Source organism: Carassius carassius, chromosome 39 (assembly GCF_963082965.1).
Source record: "Carassius carassius chromosome 39, fCarCar2.1, whole genome shotgun sequence".
Lineage (NCBI taxonomy): Eukaryota > Metazoa > Chordata > Actinopteri > Cypriniformes > Cyprinidae > Carassius > Carassius carassius.
In genome coordinates, this window is record NC_081793.1 from 24,583,715 (window position 1) to 24,603,368 (window position 19,654).

General features: G+C 40.0%; 1 protein-coding gene across 2 annotated transcripts in view; it reads left to right on the forward strand.

Moving 5' to 3' along the window:
• Positions 1 to 19,654, forward strand: part of LOC132121678 (cadherin-10-like) — a 53,935-nt gene that overhangs the window by 10,484 nt on the left and 23,797 nt on the right. For both annotated transcript variants that reach the window (XM_059531341.1, XM_059531340.1), the window contains exon 3: positions 15,852 to 16,146. In XM_059531341.1, coding sequence (XP_059387324.1) covers positions 15,852 to 16,146 — 295 coding nt within the window. The remainder of the gene's footprint in view (positions 1 to 15,851; positions 16,147 to 19,654) is intronic.

Genomic DNA, 19,654 nt, shown 5'->3' on the forward strand with positions numbered 1-19,654 from the left:
GAGTCTGCATGCGAAGAAATCTGTTGTAAACCTCCACGAGTGACAGAAAAAAAATTGTCAAAACTACAGTGCGAACCGCGTGGCCTTATGATTAATGGCGAACAGTGAAACCACAAAAGGGGCGACTGGGGTAGGGAGAGCCAGCGATAGGAAGATTGCACCAAAGTGTTTGTGTCAAGTTAGTCAACTTGAATATGACTCTGTCCTAGTCTGCGCGAGCTCAATATATACACAAAGAAAGAAAGGGTGGTGGGGAAAATATATAATTATTCTGTATCTGTTCTGGGCCCGGGCTCTCATTTTCACAATCTCCTCTCTGCAGTACTAAGCAAGTGTTCACCGCCGACCTGACAAGAATTGTCAATGATTTCTCCGTGCTTGGCTGACAATCCCTCAGTGTGTGTGCAGGGGATTTAATTCCTAAAGCTGCTCCGAGTCAAAGGCTAATTTTGTGCTACGCAAATTAGCAAAGGCAAATGAAAGCAATGCCAGGATAAATCCTGGCTGCCTTTACTTCATATTTATCAGTCAGCTCATTATAATGAAGTACATCCTTCAAAAATAATGAAAAAAAAAACACACTTTTTGTATTTTATTTATTTATTTTTTTTTTTACTTGGAATACTGGCATGCTTTTTCCTTGTTGCCTCTTTGGGAAACGCTTGGATTTTTGACTGGCAGAGATTATTTGAGCAAACTCACGCCGGAGACATATTCCTGCCAATAAACAAAGGCTATCTGTTCAGGGTTGCCAGTGCCACAGAGAGCACAGTGTTGTGCCAAAAAGCGCTCCTAGAGCAAATGAGCAAGTGATCAGTATTCACTGCCATGCAGCACTCTCCCTGTAGTGCATTTGAAATGAACAGAGGGATTGTGGTTACGGTTGAATCAGGATCTATGAGGCCGAATCAAGTCGCTCATATTTTTCATGAGTCACTGTGAAAGGCCGCCGTATTGCCGACAGATGCCTTATTTTGATATGTCTTTTAATTCATCCCCAGAGGCCCAGAGGTGCTTTTGCTTTTTCTTTTTTTAAAGTTGTTTTTTTGGAGCTGGCAGTAATTAGGACACCCCTAGTCTTCCAGAGAACAGCCAAATGGAAAACATTGGCTACACTGTGGAGACGAAACATCTGGTGTATTGTGATACAGACCTGTTGGAAAATAAATAAATAAATGGGGTTTACAATCAATTAGGCAAGTTACTAAGATGCCTGTAGCTATAGCAGTCGTACATGTGCCATGTGTGATCATGGTATGCAATGATTTCCTTCTGAAACAGCGTAAACAACCAACAGAGGAAATGTAAACTTGTACTTTTTGGCTAAACTAAATGTTCAGGTGAAGCATCATGTTAATTTGACCATTTTTCTCTTGTTTTCCAGTACTAATATTCAAATATTCTTCAATCAAGATACATTTATGTATTTAATAAGCAAAAGCAATAGTTGTTTTCTGAAAAAAATTTCAAAATGAAGCTAAGTTTTGCTTAAAACAAGTCAAATATCTGCCAGTCTGGTTAGAAAAATAACCTTATTTTGTCTGTTAAGTAGCCTAAGTTTATTTGTCTTACCGCATTGACAGATTATTATTATTATTATATATATATTTTTTTAATGGAAACTTTTTTCTCTAAAAAATAAATAATAATATTAATAATTAATTAATAAATTCTGAATTTTCAGTCTTACAATTTGAACTTTTCCCCCTTCAGAATTTTCTGATTTCTTTATTATATTTATTAATTTTTCTTTTCTAATTTTGTGTTTAAATTTTGCAATTCTGATTTATAAAAAAAAGCTGCAGACATAAAATGTCATGGTTGGTAAACAGTGATTATGGAAAGCCAAGTGGACCATAAAACGCGTGCTTTTCAACGCCGTATTAATTTTAAAACGCCGTTTTCATAACGCCGCCAGGCGTTAAATAAGCGTCGTTACGCGATAAGTTAACGCCACACGTCGACAGACATTAAGTTAACGCGACACGCCACTTAAGATGCAGATTTATTTACTCATCTACATGGACACACCTCTCATGGCTACAAGGACTCTACGGCAAGTCAGAGCATCCAGTTTGCAAGAGCGCGAATTTGGCAAGGATAGCCCTTACAATTATACATATAGCTTTTGTCTCATAAAGTTATCACCCCAGGCATGAATGAGTGCAAATTTGGAAATTATTTTATTCAACAGTTAAATTAATAAGAAAGTAATATTATTATTTTATTATTATATTATATTTTGAGTAGGCTATCATTTCAATTTAATAAATAGTTGGCGATAGTTTCACAAAAATATAAATTGTTTATTTACATTTACATTTACTCAACCCAATGTTATTTCAAACATTATGCCTTTATTGCGTTTGAGGAAGATATTTTGAAGAATGCTGATAACCAAACTGTTTTAGTCTGTAAATATATGACGATTCAGATTCTGAAACAAAAGTAGAGCATATGTAATTCTAAATTAAATATCAATTTTTAAACTACTTTATTTTTTCTTTTATATTATATATATATATATATATATATATATATATATATATATATAAACATGAACTGAAATGATAATCATAGCTGAATTAAGCATAACTGCGGAGCTGACCCCCCCTAGAAATAGACTTATGGGAGTCCCCCCTGATATTTTGTATTAGCATCAACAACAAAGGCAAATCTGAAAAAAAATGCAGTTAGGATAGTAAATAAGATTAAAGAGACGGAGTATGGGGATTGAATGAAGGAAGTAAATGTTTATTGGTTCAACTCAGATCGTGAAAGCAGACTGCAGTATTGTCATTCACCATAACGAACAGTGTAGAGAGGGCTCCCTCAGAAGAAATGCTGCAGGCGCCCCTGAACATATGGCCTTACATTTCAGGAACACTTAATTTGCTCTATTTCTTAAAAACAAATTCAAACAAAGTCACAGCTGATCGCGGTGCATCTCCAAACAAACACACAGCTGTTTCTGAACAACGTTTTTGAATGAACCTGCATTTTTGAACAAATCTAGCAAGTCAATGATTTATCCATCACCAATTCATAAAGAGAGTCATTTGCTTTGTTCTTGAATGAACGAATCGATTAAATAAATGATTCATTGATAAGGCAGTGACATGCTGCCACCTACTGTCGGTTTCAGTTTCATTTGAAAGTATAAATGAGTCATTTAAATCGTTTAATATTTCAATTTTCAAAACTTTATATTTTAAACATTCATTTCATTACATCGTTCTTATGAAATACATTAACGCCACCTCTAAGTCTTCTCAAAAAGTCTGTATAATCCTTAATGCAACAGCAGAGTTCTGTGCCTTGCAAAGCTGAAATGTTGATGCTGATTTCATTTGACTGGTATCTTATTCTTCTGGATTGTATTTTACTAATTTAATAATAATGAGATGGAAAATGGGATCAAAAAGGTAAAAAAAATCAAATATTGCCCTATTAATTTATTTATGTTCCTAAACAAAAAAAAAAAATATCAAAAAAGAAATGTAAGCATAGAGGCCTTGATACTGTAACGTTACCTTTTAAAAAGGTATCGCCCTCTTATCGCTCTCGCGGTACTTTAATGTCATACTGTGCGTGCAGCGGTGCTTCAAGTCGAACGCGTCTATCAACTTCGTGCTATTGCTTCTGGAATTCGCAGGTTGTAAAATCGTGTCGTATATCATCTCGTCCATACGATTTTCAGATAAACTCACTCGTGCCTGGCGGCGTTATGAAAACGGTGTTTTAAAATTAATACGGCGTTGAAAAGCACGGGTTTTATGGACCACTTGGCTTTCCATACGTGATCTCTGGGTTTTGCACTTTGTGGGTGAAGTCTGTGTGTTACACGTCAGCACTTATTAGTTTGTGGTCATCTCCGTTAATTGTCATCAGCAACAGCTGTCACTCATTACTCATCCCTATATATTGGCTTGTCTAGCGTCTTGTGTTCGTGAGAGCATTGTTTCATGTTTGTAACCTATGCCTTGCTTTCTTGTGTGTTTCTGCGTTGGATGTCCGTGTCTCCCCGGAACCCCGTCCACTCTACGCAACCCACCACCAAGCAACACCACTTACCTTCAGCTCGCTTCCCCGCAGTTCCTCTTCAGGAACTCGAGCTGCGTCGAGAACGTTTGGGGAATGCGTCCAGCGTGACGTCTCTGAATAATGTGTACAATCAGTCCAAAGGAAGGGCGAGACGTCATAGGCGGGTGACGTCAGGGACCAGGAAGCATAAAAGCATGAGCGGCGAAGCCGGTAATCAGCCTTGTGTCTTCAGCAAGCGCTCTGTGTGTGTGTGTCAGTCGCTATATGTTTGTGAGTCTTATTTAGTGACGTTTGTCCACTGATAAACTCCATTGTCAAAGCTTCAATCAAGAGAAGTTTTGGGCGAGAGCAGGCAGCGTTCAGGCTGTGTGTTTTCCCTGCCAAAAAAAAAAAAGGGCAGGGACACATGCAGCTCATGTGTTGTCTGCTTGAGAGTGAAGCGCGCAGTGTCAGCTCTCGAGGGAGTTGATGGCTGCGATGTGAGCCTTTGCTTCACTCTCAGAAGGCTCTCTTTGAGGAGAGAGCTTTCATTGGTGTTTCTCGCGGTGCCAACCCCGCTTTCGCCGAGGCGGAGCAGTGGTTGTGCTCGCGGGATTTGCTTTCGGATCTACTGGAAGGAATGTAAGACAGGCAAGTCCCTATCTTCTTTCTTAGCCACCAGATCCGGCGCCCGCTCTCGGGGGTTCGGAAGCCCGCGTTTGCGGTACTTTCTCCCCGATGAGAGGGCGCGACGCGCTGCCTGTCTTTCTCTGAGGAGATTGATGTGGAAAGGCGTCTATGAGCTCGCCATTTGCACAAGCACCAGTCACACAAGCATGTTATGTCTAATATTAACATAAGCAGCATTAATGAAGAGTGGAGCTTGCGCAGTCAGCTCTCGGGGGCTGATTGTGCTTTTTTCGCTGTTAAGCGCTCTGCTCTCGCCGGGCACGCTCCGAGGAGTGTGTCCGTGCATGTGATCTTGCGGTCTCGCTGGTGCTGAGGCACGGCGGCGACCGCGACAGCGGGAATCGCACATGATCTGGCGAACGGGTTGGACATGGCTCGTCCTATCTCCACCCGTGTTCACTAGATCTAGAGCTTGTTCACGAGGCTTGGAAACCAGCGCTGCGGTTTCTTCGCCCTCTGAGACAGCTCGCAGCAGCATCCATCTTTCTCTAAGGAGATTGATGTTGTTTGTGTGACTGAGTAGCATGAAAAAAAAAAAAAAGACGCGCGCTGCCGAGGCAACGCGTGTATTACATTGTTTCATTTTTATGTGTGTTTTTTCTACACCAGACCGTGTTGACTAGTCTGGTTGCTGACTACATTTAATTCTAAGAAATAAATCACATATTTATCTGACTATGTGAAGTTAGATGTACAGGGGCTCTAGGGATGTGATTTCTTGTGTGAGGAAGTTGAGGCGGTCAGGGGCTGCTGGGCGGAGCAGTCCCAACCGTGTTCCAGCCCCTCGTGCCGGGGGTGTCACGTTTGTAATCCGCAGACGCTGGAGTCAAAATGGCGCTCCCAGGCCGAAGGCTTCTAGTGGAAAGCAGTTCTATGGACCGTTGTTTTCGCTGGATAGCCTTCATCATAACGTCCTGACGCCTAGGCCTCTGGGGAAGAGTGGTGTACACCGCATTACATGGTGCCCGTCTCTCCTCGGTGCCCTCAGGAGATTGTCTGCCAACCCTGCCGGTGTTCCAGGGCGCAGCGATCTCCGGCGAGCAGTTATTGCCCGGAAACGTAGCAGTGATGAGAGGCTCGCTACCTCTACGGAGGTCTCTAGAGCAGCTAGTACGGTCATTCCCCTGCCAGTCCACCACTTCAGGGCACCGAGCTAGTGGCTCTAGGCGCACCAGAGGCCAGTCTCGTGAGACTGGTTCCCTTAGGAGGTCACATGGCGGTGTGGGAGCCCCTGCCAAGTGTACTTCATGGGGTCCTGCCCTGAGCAGGCTCTGGTCTAGTCTTCCTAGCAGACGATGTGGGTCTGAGGACCGTCGTTTTTAGGAGACTTCAGCTACGAGAGTCCTGATGCTGCGGCTCAGGACCTCGGAGGGCAGGCCCCTCTGGGGAAGAGCGGTGTACACCGCATTACACGGTGCCCGTCTCTCCTCAGTGCCCTCAGGAGATCGATCTGCCAACCCTGCCAGTGTTCCAGGGCACAGCGGTCTCCAGCGAGTGCTTCTCTCAGTGTCGCCGCGTGATGCTAGCGATGGACGCGTCCTTCACCGGCTGGGGTGCGGTCATGAGTGACCACCCTGCCCTTGGTCTGTGGAGTTTTCGCCATCTGACATGGCACATCAATTGCCTGGAGATGCTGGCCGTGCCTCGTCCACTTCGTTATTTTCTCCCAGACCTAAGAGGTCACTATGTGTTGGTGCGCATCGACAACACAGCGGTAGTCTCTTACATCAACCACCAAGGAGGTCTGCACTCACGCCGTTTATACAACTAGCGTACCAGATCCTTGTGTGGGCCCAGGACGAATTCCTCTCGCTCAGAGCAGTTCACATTCCTGGTCATCTTAATATGGGAGAAGACATCCTGTTGAGGCAGGGGCCGAGGCCCGGGGAATGGCGTCTTCACACTGAGGTGATGAAGCAGTGTTGGAGATGTTGGCCAGACACGGGTGGATCTGTTTGCAACTCGAGAGACATTGCACTGTCCCCTCTGGCTTCCTCTGACTCATTCAGCTCCACTGGGGCTGGACGCCATGGTACAGACATGGCCGAGGCTTCATCTGTACATTTTTCCCCCGATTGCTCTGCTCTCGGGAGTCCTGGAGAGAGCGCACTGGGACGAAGTCCGGCTGCTGTCAGTAGCCCCGTTCTTGACGGGCCGGGTATGGTTCCTGAGCCTGATTTCACTTTTTGATGGCACTCCATGGGAGGTTCCCGTCGGGAGAGATCTCCTCTCGCAGGCGGAGGGTGCGCCCCCGCATGGAGCTTAGAGGCTGTAGGTGTTGTCTCTGAGGAGGCACAACTCTTAGCTTCCGGTCTCTCAACCAAGGTTGTAAGACCATTCTCCAATCCAGAGCTCCCTCAATGAGGAAACTGTATGCCTTGAAGTGGAAGCTTTTCACTTCTTGGTGCAGAGACCGCCAGCTCGACCCAGTTAACTGCCCGGATGGTACAGTGCTGGAGTTCCTGCAGGCTCTCCGCAGGGCTCACTTACTCCACCCTGAAGGTCTACGTGGCGGCCATAGTGGCCTACCGCGCCCTTCTCGGTGGCCAGTCAGTGGGCAGAAACCCTCTGGTTACATGTTTCCTCCATGGTGCGCTGAGGCTGAGGCCTCCGGCCAGAAGAAGCTTATGCTAAGCGGTGATCTGGATGTTATCCTAAGCCTCGAGTCCTCTGATCTCCCCTCTCCTGGGGGTCAATCTCACTCCTTCTGAAGTGTGGCCATTGGACGGGTTGTCCCCGATTTCTGTCAGGCTCCTTCTCCTTATCTTGCTTTAGCTGTGCTCTTCCACACTAGGCAGAGATTTGAAAGTCTGGCGGTGTGGGCATTCTCGTTCCCCAAACGTTCTCGACGCAGCTCGAGTTCCTGAAGAGGAACGTCTAAGGTTACGTATGTAACCATGGTTCCTCGAAGGAAAGAGATGCTGCATCGCAGTGCCACACTTCTGGCATCTCTGGCTGGCGCTTGCTTCATCCTTTGAGGCTGATTACCGGCTTCGCCGCTCATGCTTTTATGCTTCCTGGTCTCTGACGTCACCCGCCTATGACGTCTCGCCCTTCCTTTGGACTGATTATACACATTATTCAGAGATGTCACGCTGGACGCGTTCCCCAAACGTTCTCGACGCAGCGTCTCGTTCCTTCTTAACCCAAATCCCACTTATAAAAAAAATTATTGTAACTTTTTATCACAAAATTGTGATTTGTTTATATGAGTTTACATCTTACCATTCTGACTTTTCTTCACAGAACTGAGTTTATATCTTAGAATTTTGACTTTTTATCTCACAACTCTGAGAATATTTGTACTGTGAAACAAGGCAAAATTCTAAATAAGAAAATTATTATTTGTTGATCTAAACCCTCAGCCCTCATGGGTCCATCTAACATTTTACAGGACTGCCTGATTCGTTTACACTTTCCAAGAAGAAAAATACACAGCCCTAGTGACACCTTTAGTTTTCAAATGCTTTACATTTAGAATGAAGCATTTTGTGTTAATGACTGCTAATTACTTAAAAGCACTGAAACTGATTTACTGCTTCTAAACATGTCACTGTTTATTCTGGCTCTCACTTCTCTGCGCAACATTTTAAGCGAATAGTTCCTGGTTAGTGACTGCTGAAATAATATGCAACGGCTAAAGACTCACCCGCAGCACTTTATAGAACAAGACAGGTTGTTATGAGACACATTACGCCTTCGTTAAAGCAGGGCCTAAAACATTTTTCACACATCGCCGTCATTCCTGCCGGGAATTTCAGGCTCGACCACGGTCCACCTCAATTTAATGACCTAATGAAGCCCGCTGTTGTCGTTCAAGCATGTGTTTACCTCAGAGATTAATGCAATGTTTTATGTATACCCTTGAAGCGCGCCTAGACACTCATCTGACAAACACCAATTAGCCCAGAGAAGCTGGGGTTTGTACTGGCTTTATGCGGTTGTCTGCTTTCATTGTATGTCTTTGTCTCAGATGTCTTTTTATGGATTTCAAACTCATGTCTGTGTGGGCCATGCCAGCACTGAAGGATTTCTTCACAATAAAGGACAGAGAGAGACTAATTATGGTGCTGTCAAGGGATTTTATACATAGCGGAGATGAAAATGGAATCTACATCTTTATAGCAGCTTACTCTAGTTACAACTAACATGAAAGTCCTCAGTTTTCCAGAAAATACTCTTTGGAGGTACGCCATGCTTTGTTCTGAAATGAAAGAAAGTGAATTAAATGCAGCTTGATAATGAATGATAGTTGTCAGTGGTGTAGCATACATTGATTGTCTGAAAATCTTTAAGACATATGCCATTTTAAAAACATCAAAGTTGAACGAGGGTGGATTTCAGACTGTGGATGATGTCATCTGTCATGCTCTTCTATATAGTTAACTCTACCCTAAACCGTGTCAAATGCGCTTGAGCATTAAGAGGACACATTCATGTTGCTTTTATTCTGATTATTAACTTCTTAGAATTAAAATTAGAATATTACTTAAGACTAATATAAAGGAAGGATTTTTTGAAATATTGGCCAACTGAAAAGTATGAACATGAAAAGTATGAGCATGTACAGCATTCAATACTTAGTTTGGGCTCCTCTTGCATGGAGTTGATCAGTCTGTAGCACTGTTCAGGTGTTATGAGAGCCCAGGTTGCTCTGATAGTGGCCTTCAGCTCTTCTGCATTCTTGGGTCTGGCATATCACATCTTCCTCTTCACAATACCCCATAGATTTTCTATGGGGTTAAGGTCAGGCGAGTTTGCTGGCCAATTAAGAACAGGGATATCATTCAAAAAGTGAAATTTGTATATTAAATTCATTTATTACACACAGACTGGTCTTTAACCAGGTACTGGTAGCATTGGCACTGTGTGCAGTTGCCAAGTCCTGTTGCAAAATGAAATCTGCATCTCCATTAAGTTGGTCAGCAGCAGGAAGCATGAAGTGCTCTAAAACTTCCTTGTATATGGCTGTGTTGACCTTGGACCTCAGAAAACACAGTGGACCAACACCAGCAGATGACATGGCACCGCAAACCATCACTGACTGTGGAAACTTTACACTGGACCTCAAGCAACGTGGATTGTGTCCCTCTCCTCTCTTCCTCCAGACTGGGACCCTGATTTCCAAAGGAAATGCTAAATTTATTTTCATCAGAGAACATAACTTTGGATCACTCAGCAGCAGTCCAGTCCTTTGTGCCTTTAGCCCAGACGAGACGCTTCTGACACTGTCTGTTGTTCAAGAGTGGCTTGACACAAGGAATGCGACAGCTGAAACCCATGTCTTGCATATGTCTGTGTGTAGTGGTTCTTGAAGCACTGACTCCAGCTGCAGTCCACTCTTTGTGAATCCCTATTGCTGATACACTTTTTTTCTACCACAGCTTTTCCTTCCCTTCGCCTCTCTGTTCATGTGCTTGGACTCAGAGCTCTGTGAACAGCCAGCCTCTTTTGCAATGACCTTTTGTGTCTTGCCCTCATTGTGCAAGGTGTCAATGGTCATCTTTTGGACAACTGTCAAGTCAGCAGACTTCTCCATGATTGTGTAGCCTACAGAACTAGACTGAGAGACCATTTAAAGGCTTCGCAGGTGTTTTGAGTTAATTAGCTGATTAGAGTGTGGCACCAGGTGTCTTCAATATTGAACCTTTTCACAATATTCTAATCTTCTGAGAAACTGATATGGGATTCTCCTTAGTTGTCGATTATAATAATCAAAATTAATAAAAAAAAATTAAAAGAATGAACATTTGAAATATATCAGTCTGTGTGTAATGAATGAATATAATATAAAAGTTTCACTTTTTGAATGTAATTAGTGAAATCAACTTTTTGATGATATTCTAATTATATGACAAGCACCTATATATATATATATATATATATATATATATATATATATATATATATATATATATATATATATATATATATATATTAATGATCATAAGAATATTTTTTCCCACTTTAAAAGCTACTATTTTTAAAAATGAAGATATATATATATATATATATATATATATATATATACACACACATTATATATTGATATATAATGATATTTCCATCAGAATAAATAAATAAATAAATGTATCTTGAGATGTCATTTCTTCCTAAAAATTGGTTCAATCCCCATCTCACTTGGGTCTAGAGTCGCTGGCTGTAAATATGTTAAAAATAATTAGATCTTATCCTAAGTTATTTATATCTGCTTTGGCTTTCCTGCATGCTGTGTCCCTCACTCGCTCTGCCACTCAGGAGAATGTGGACCCGTGAGATACAGCACACAAACATTTCATTAACCACATGCTAATGACTCGCATGCTAATGTTTACATAGATTACTGGCTTGGAGCTGAAAGCAGATACATTCCCCCTTTTCGCTTGCTGTGGCTGAGAAATTCTGGATTTATTTTTTTGGACTTTTCTGTCATTCTGGTCGGTGACTGTAAACAGGCTTTGTCATCATGTTGCAGGAGGTTGATTAAAACACAGGCTTCATAGATGCTTCACAGTTTAAAGTTAATTTGAGAGACAAAGGCACTTTCATAAAGCATGCATTGTTATATTCTTAAGCATTTAATACTGCATTGCGTCCCCTGGTATGTGCAGTGATAATTTAATCTATAACAAAACTATATACATGCAACATGCTCACAAAACCCCAATGGAATAAATGAGTGATCACTCTACATGCTCAAGAATATTTCAATATTAATCCAAATTTTATTATATAGTTTGTATCATGTACATGACTTAACATCTTTCATCAACTATCAAAATATTACCTAAAATATTGATTTAATTGAAGCAAGATGAGACAGATGTTATATATTTATATATATATATATATATATATATATATATATATATATATATATATATACTTAAAATGCAGCTTAAGAAACAGCAAGAAAGGTCAATGGTAAAACTGGAAAATGGTGTGTGTGTGTGTGTATAATGATTGTAAGTCTGATTCATAATGGGATATGAAATCTACCTAATCACTGATTGGGTTAATGAGCTAATTATATATTGAGAAATAGCCCAAGGATCCACATCGCAGACCACACTATGCTTGAATAACTCATACTTAATTACTTATATCCTATACTTTATCATGTGTTTTGTTCTGAAAAGTAGCCAGTAAGATTTGTTTTTGAAAGAACTTAATACTTTTAATTAGAAATGATGCATTGAATTGGTCAAAAGTGTCAGTAAAGACATTTATACTGCTGAAAAAATATTTATTTTCATTCATATTTACCAATAGTAAATTATTTTTGATATACATGCAGTTTGCAGTTTCAAACTGATAAAATCCATCCATCCAATATGTGTAAAAAATCCATCCATCCATATCTGTATTTGTATGACTGATGTCTGTCAAAGTGTTGGACAGCCGACTCATCCTAAGTGCACTCCTGCAGTCTGCTATAATTCCCTATAGTTTAAACACCTAATTTTTCAAACAAGTAAAGGTGCTTTTTATGCCCCTGCACTGAGAAAGAAAAAGAGAGAAAAGAACCACAAACGTCTGATGTGTGCATATATCCACTGACCCACAAACCCCCTGCAGCGACAGAGTCTGCAGTGTCTGCTAATCTCAGATGAATGACAGCGCACACATTCTTTACAAGATGGGGAAATTACAAACATACGCTACACATCTGCAATCATTCTTTTGACTTGACTCTTAAAAATAAAGGTTCATCCATTAAGGCTCTCCAGTGCACAAAAGGTTGTAGTGGACAAAGGTTTTTAATATCACCAAGCGGTTCTTGGGGTTCTTGGCACCTTTATTTCTAAGAGTGCAGATTAATGATTGAAATTCACTAATAAAAAGGTGACCAGTTAGGTGAACAGTTAACAGTTTTAAGCATTGCATTTGCTAATAACGATGTTAAATGGTCAATAAAAATAAAAAAATATTATAGTTTTTACATAATTTTACATGAAAGATCAAATACTCCGCTTTAGATGTGGCTTGTGTATCAACACATAATGTATATTGTATTGTATTACTGTGCACTTACATAAGCATTAAAAAGTTTAGGGTTCAAAAGATTTTTAATGTCTTACCTTCACTGAGAGTGCATTTAAATGATCGAAAATACAGTAAAACAGTAATATTATGAAGTATTATATCAATTTTGAATAACTTTTTTAAAAGCAAAAAAAAAAAAAAAAAAAAAAAAAACTTTTGATGAACTTAATGCATCCTTGCTAGATACAAGTGTGGCCTGACATTGAATCTCAAATGCCAGAACTCAAGCACAGGATATGACTTATAAAGCTACTATGGTGAAGGTTTGCCTCAAGAATATTAATTACTTGCATGACTGGGCAGTCTAGAAAGGTTACCAAGCAACGTCAGCACGGCCTAATTAATATTCACGAAATTAACCATCGCCATGTCATAACAACCGCTGACTGGGCTGCAAATTTAATGTCCACTGCAGCCTTTCAGTCCATTCTGTATATAAAAACGGTACTTCATAATTGATCTTCTAATTTTCCACACAAACCCTCAGCTGCATATTTTTGTGCATTTTGAATTCTGAGTAAAATGGGAAGTTGTCTCATATTTGCCACACTGTCTGTGATTGAACAACACTGACTTAACATTCTCTCAAATTTCTAATGCTGGAGCCATTATGTCACTTCTAACCACTGGAAGAAAAATAAAATAATAATCCAGTTATATACATTGCATTTAAGTATACAAGTTCAGGCTCTTTAAGTTTATTATATTTCAGTGAAATACCATAAAAAAAAAAAAAAAAAACTTAAACCAGCTTTGCATAACACTAGAACAGAGTCCGAAAAAGTGTTGTATCTACCATCTGGATCTACGCACTGACACTATCACATGTTGCCAAAACAGTTGTTTTATACATATTTCATAGTTTTCTTTTTTGAGTTACATATTTGAGTTTTCTTTTTCATGCAGTAAGATCAATTATTGTCAACAATTATTGTAATTTAAACTGTGCAGTAAAGGCGTAAATATGGATCTCCAAGATAAAAAGGTGGACTATTTTGCTTTTGTGTGTTTTAACAATTGTAAATGCTGTACTGCAATGAACTATTATTCACTTTTTTTTCTTTTTTTTTCAGAACACAAGTATTCCTGTATTTTAATATGAGGGAGTCTCAGACCCTAATAAAGTCTAAGAGGTCATCAATTATTCTAAACCTGTATGAGTTTCTTAGTTCTGTGGAAAAAGAAGTCAATTTGATTCACACACTGATTTGTGCAAGGGAAAAGAAGGACACTTATTCACTGGTGTGTTCATGAGATAAGAACAGATGTTTGATTCGTACTGTAAATGGATCAGCCTTATTGAGTCAGACCTTCTTGATGAATCAGTTCTCCCAGTTCACAAACTTATAAGCTCACTGGAAGAGAAAGGTCTCAGTGAAATTCAAGAAAATGCAGTTTTTTCTTCAAACAAAGCTTGCATGACTTCAGAAGGCTTGAAATAGAGTGAACGAGTCATATGTGTTATTTTTAGGGTGCCTTAAAAGTACTCTTGCAACTTTTCTGAAGCTTTAGTCCCCATGGGGACTGAATAGATGGAAAAGAACAACCAGTAAGATTCTCTTTTAGTTGTAAAAAGAAAAGAAAAGAAAATTGAAAAAAAAAAAATCATTGGGCTTAATATAATGAACTTAAAAAATGTTAACAACTGGTATTGGAGGATTATTTTTTTATAATTATTATTTTGTTTTATTATTATTATTATTATTATTGATATTTAGAATTTTATTTTAAATGTAACTTTTTTATTTGAAAGTTTTATTAGTTTTGTTGTGTAATTTTGCCATTTTAATAGTTATTGTTTTATTGTAAATATTTCTATTTCATTTGTATTTTAGTTTGAGTTATTTTAGTTAAACTAAAAGAAAATGATAAGATGTGTTTATTTAATAGTTTAATACTTTGTGCAACCGAAATGAATGGTTTTAGCTTTAGTTAATAACCCAAACACAAAACAACATCAGATTCACACAGGTTTGCCTCCTACAACTGTCTATGCCAGGACATAAAAGTACTAAAGAAAAGATTTTCTCTAAGCAGCATGCTGGTGTGTTAATGCAATTGTGTGTGAAATAGATACCTAATTCAGTTTCAGGACAGAGAGGGATGCTGTTTTAGAATGACTCAACCTCCAAATTGCTGTTTTAATTGTTACGTGTCAAATTATCTACATCCTGATAACAGTGGTTAGAAAAGCCTCTAAAATCGTTTCTAATTATAGTCTACATTTAGCTGTAAGTGTACAGATTATGAAATTGTGCAATGCTAAGAACGTTCTTAGGAAAACAAGGATTGTTTTTGCAGCTTATTTCGAGTGTTATTGATCATTTATTAAATATGAAACATCTTATAGCACCTATGCTGATTGGATATTTTGTCCAGAGCTTTCTTGGCTGGCCTCTTCTGGTAAAAACCTAATCAGGAAAAGAAGAACTGCAATCAAATGGAGAGGGCTGTCGGGCTTCCTCTTGTTGCTAAGAGACAGGTGTAAAAGGAAAGTTCTGCTCTGAAGGAGCGTTTTGTGTAATTGTGAGTGTTCTGAACAAAACCGGTCATATCTTTCCTCCACAGTTTGAAGGTACAGGAGTCTATTGACAGTTTTCTGAGATATCTGCCATATGCCGTCAACCACGGCAAACACAGAGCTTTCTACACAGTAAGTTCTGCGCTCCTGCAGATAATGGCGAGATCGCCATTCAGCCCTCTCTGTTTACTGTTGAAAGGAAAAGGAAGAATTGTGGAACTATTACGGATACTGATGTGAATGAAATACTTAAGTCAAAATTTCAAGCTGCACCCACAAAGAAAATTAAACCGAGCGCCGGGGCTTTTGAGCAAATTCATATTCACATATTCATGACTCATTTAAAAACATTGCTCAAGAAACACATTCTGACTTCGGCCAGAAAGGGCTTAAACTGCATTTCATGAATGGTTTAATTTCTGTTTCCATTTGCACAAGGTTTAGGGCCACCGCCTGAACATTTTGCCTTGACAGACTGAGTATATTTGCGAACAATTTGCCAGTAGCGCGCAAAGAAAACAGTTAATTCGGGAACTGTTAATTCCAACAGAACTCTCTTTGCTCTATTCAGCTTCACTCAGACGTGGACACAGAAGATGGATCTGTGAAGTACGTCCTCACCGGAGACGGGGCCGGAACAGTTTTCGAGATTGATGAGAACTCGGGAGATATCCACGCCACCAGGAGGCTTGACAGAGAAGAGAAAGCGTTGTACACCCTGAGCGCCAAAGCCGTCAACAAAACATCCGGACAGGATCTGGAGAAGGCCTCGGAGTTCATCATCAAAATCCACGACATCAATGACAACGAGCCAAAGTTTTCCAAGGACACGTACGTGGCCAGTGTATCAGAGATGTCCGGTGTTGGTGAGTATGAGTTGCAGGCTCAAGATGTTCTGTCAAATTCACAAAAGAGAACTCAAATAAGAAAGATTCACATAAGAAAACTAATTGGTATGGGTTATAAACAATGCTTTTCTACTTCTGTGGGGTTAAGGGAATAGTTCACTTTAGAAACACACATATTTACAATCTAATATTTACAATATTTGCAATCACTCACACGCACAAAAATCTAATTTACATCAAAGTGCCTCCATAAAGACATCCATAGCAAAGTGAAGTAGCTGGACTCTTTTTAAAAACAAAAGATTTCAAAATGATTACATATTAAGCAGTAAAACTTGCGTGGTTACCAAGCAGTCAAAACTGTCTCCTATGACAAGCAAATTGACATTGGCAAATAAAATGAAAGACTTTATTATTATTATTATTATTTTTTTTTTTTTACGCTGAACGGAAAACACTTTGTTTCAGCCACTTAATCATCGCTGATTAAAACTATGACAAACATTCAGCTTCACATGATTTGCAGGAAGGATAAAGATCGTAAAATATCCCATCTGAATTCATTCAGTAATTTTAAACCAATTAAGAGCAGCAGAGAGAATCAAACTAAATGAACGGGATGCAGCAAGCTGAAATCAATTACTCTTCATGAAGCAACAAATTAACCTGCAGGTTTATTTCGAATAAATCAAAACTCATTTGCAGTTCTGACAAAAACAAGGCAGGCGGTTTTGATTAAAGATTTTGTGTTATGATAAGATAATCATTGTGGATCTTAATCATTGTGACCCAGCAAATGAATCAACGATTAATCACTAGGAAATGAGGAAATTATGCTTGAAGTGGTCCTGGTGTACCTATTTGTGTTTGTTAATTTATAAAGCACTGTTTGAGAATGCTTGACACAATATGTCAGAGGTGACTAAACAGAAATGAAATATTTTTGCAGTTTTACACCTTATTAATAATTATAGGAGAGTGGGATAAAGTCTGTCAGTGGGTGAGATGCATCAATGAGTACAAACTTCATCATGCCACCATTTATTAAGAAAAGTGAAAGTCGTGACATTTGCCAAACCCATACTCAGAATTGGTGCTCTGCATTTAACCCATTCAAATGCACACACACACAGCAGTGAGAAGTGAACACACCATGAACACACACCCAGAGCAGTGGACAGCTATATATTCAGTGCCCGGGGATCAACTGGGGGTTCAGTGCCTTGCTCAAAGGCACTTCAGCCATGGGTATTGAGGGTGGGAGAGAGCGTTGTTTAGTCACCCCCCGCCATCTGCAACTCCTGCCAGCACTGAGACTCGAAACGGCGACCTTCGGGTAACTATTCTGGCTCTCTAGACATTAGGCCACAGCTGCCCCTAAATGGTCCATCACATAAACCTGTGTGATTGAGAGTTATGCATTAAAATTAATAATTTATTTTGGACACACCTTCTCATTCAAAGTTTTTATTTTATTTTCATGACTATGAAAATTGTGAAAGTCACACTGAAGGCATCAAGGGCTATTTGACCAAAAAGGAGAGTGATGGGGTGCTGCGCCAGATGACCTGGCCTCCACAGTCACCGGACCTGAACCCAATCGAGATGGTTTAGGGGTGAGCTGGACCACAGACAGAAGGCAAAAGGGCCAACAAGTGCTAAGCATCTCTCGGGGAACTCCTTCAAGACTGTTGGAAGACCATTTCAGGTGACTACCTCTTGAAGCTCATCAATTATGGGGCGGCAGTGGCTCAGTGGTTCATGTAGGTTGTCTACAAATCGGAAGGTTGGTGGTTCGATCCCCGGCTCCACCTGACCAAGTGTCGAGGTGTCCTTGAGCAAGACACCTAACCCCACCTGCTCCCGACGAGCTGGATGGCGCCTTGAATGGCAGACACCACAGTCGGTGTGTGAATGTGTGTGTGAATGGGTGAATGTGAGGCAAATTGTAAAGCGCTTTGGATGGCCATGTGGTCTGTTGAAAGCGCTATATAAATGCAGTCCATTTATTTCTTGGGGAGTCGTGGCCTAATGGTTAGAGAGTCGGACTCCGAATCGAAAGGTTGTGAGTTCGAGTCCCGGGCCGGCAGGAATTGTGGGTGGGGGGAGTGCATGTACAGTTCTCTCTCCACCTTCAATACCACGACTTAGGTGCCCTTGAGCAAGGCATCGAACCCCCAACTGCTCCCCGGGCGCCGCAGCATAAATGGCTGCCCACTGCTCCGGGTGTGTGCTCACAGTGTGTGTGTGTGTGTTCATTTCGGATGGGTTAAATGCAGAGCACAAATTCTGAGTATGGGTCACCATACTTGGCTGAATGTCACTTCACTTCACTCACTTAAGAGAATGCCAAGAGTGTGCAAAGCAGTAATCAAAGCAAAAGGTGGCTACTTTGAAGAACCTAGAATATGACATATTTTCAGTTGTTTCACACTTTTTTGTTATGTATATAATTCCATATATAATTCCACATGTGTTAATTCATAGTTTTGATGCCTTCAGTGTGAATCTACAATTTCCATAGTCATGAAAATAAAGAAAACTCTTTGAATGAGAAGGTGTGTCCAAACTTTTGGTCTGTACTGTATATATATATATATATATATATATATATATATATATATATAACAGACAGTAAAATTGTATTATTATGTATTAATAATTATATTATTTTAATACAATTTTGATTAAATTGTAATAATAGTAATAGCTAAATAAGAAGACCCTTATTTTGCAGCAACTTATTTTTCATGATGCAGGCAAGAAAATGACTGAAAGTATGTACGGAAACACTTACACTTTGGCATGATACTGTTTGCCCCCTTCTTTCTTGGAGAGATCATATTTCTGTGGTCTTATGTTGTAGACCTTTTACCTTAATTTACGTTGCAATGGGAAAAATTTTTGCAAGCAACAAGCTGTCAGAAATCAGAAATCTTTCATTATATTATAATAGATGCTTCACTAGTTCCCGATATTTTTTGAAGCATGAAATGGACTTAGATTTTTCCCTGCTGCTGCCGTTCATGTCACAGTCACTAACGCGACTGAATGGTTCGGGACTGTATTCATTCTTGAGGAGTCATCGACCAATCAGCACTATCATCACATCCTCGTTGTGACACTTTCAATGCAACATCAAAATGAAATGTGCATGAAGGTATTCAAAATTTTGGATCTCTCATTGGAAAATATATCATAATGCAAACCGTGTTTGTTGAAAGATGGATCCCTGAGGCATGAAACACTATCAGTCATCCTTTCAGAAAAACGCAAGACCACTCCACTCAAGCTTCAGGGACTCTCAGTTGGATTCTTACATTACAGTGCCTGATCTCCTTTATGCCTATGCCATCGAGAGTCTCAATGCCTCTGTGTTTTACAAGCCGAGAACATACAATGATGTTTAATTCAGATTCTTAACATGATACATGGCAGATTCACTGTCACTACCGATATTTATTGCCTTCACAAATGTAAAAGCACATCACATTACAATAGTTCAACTCTGGGCAGAGTTATTTAT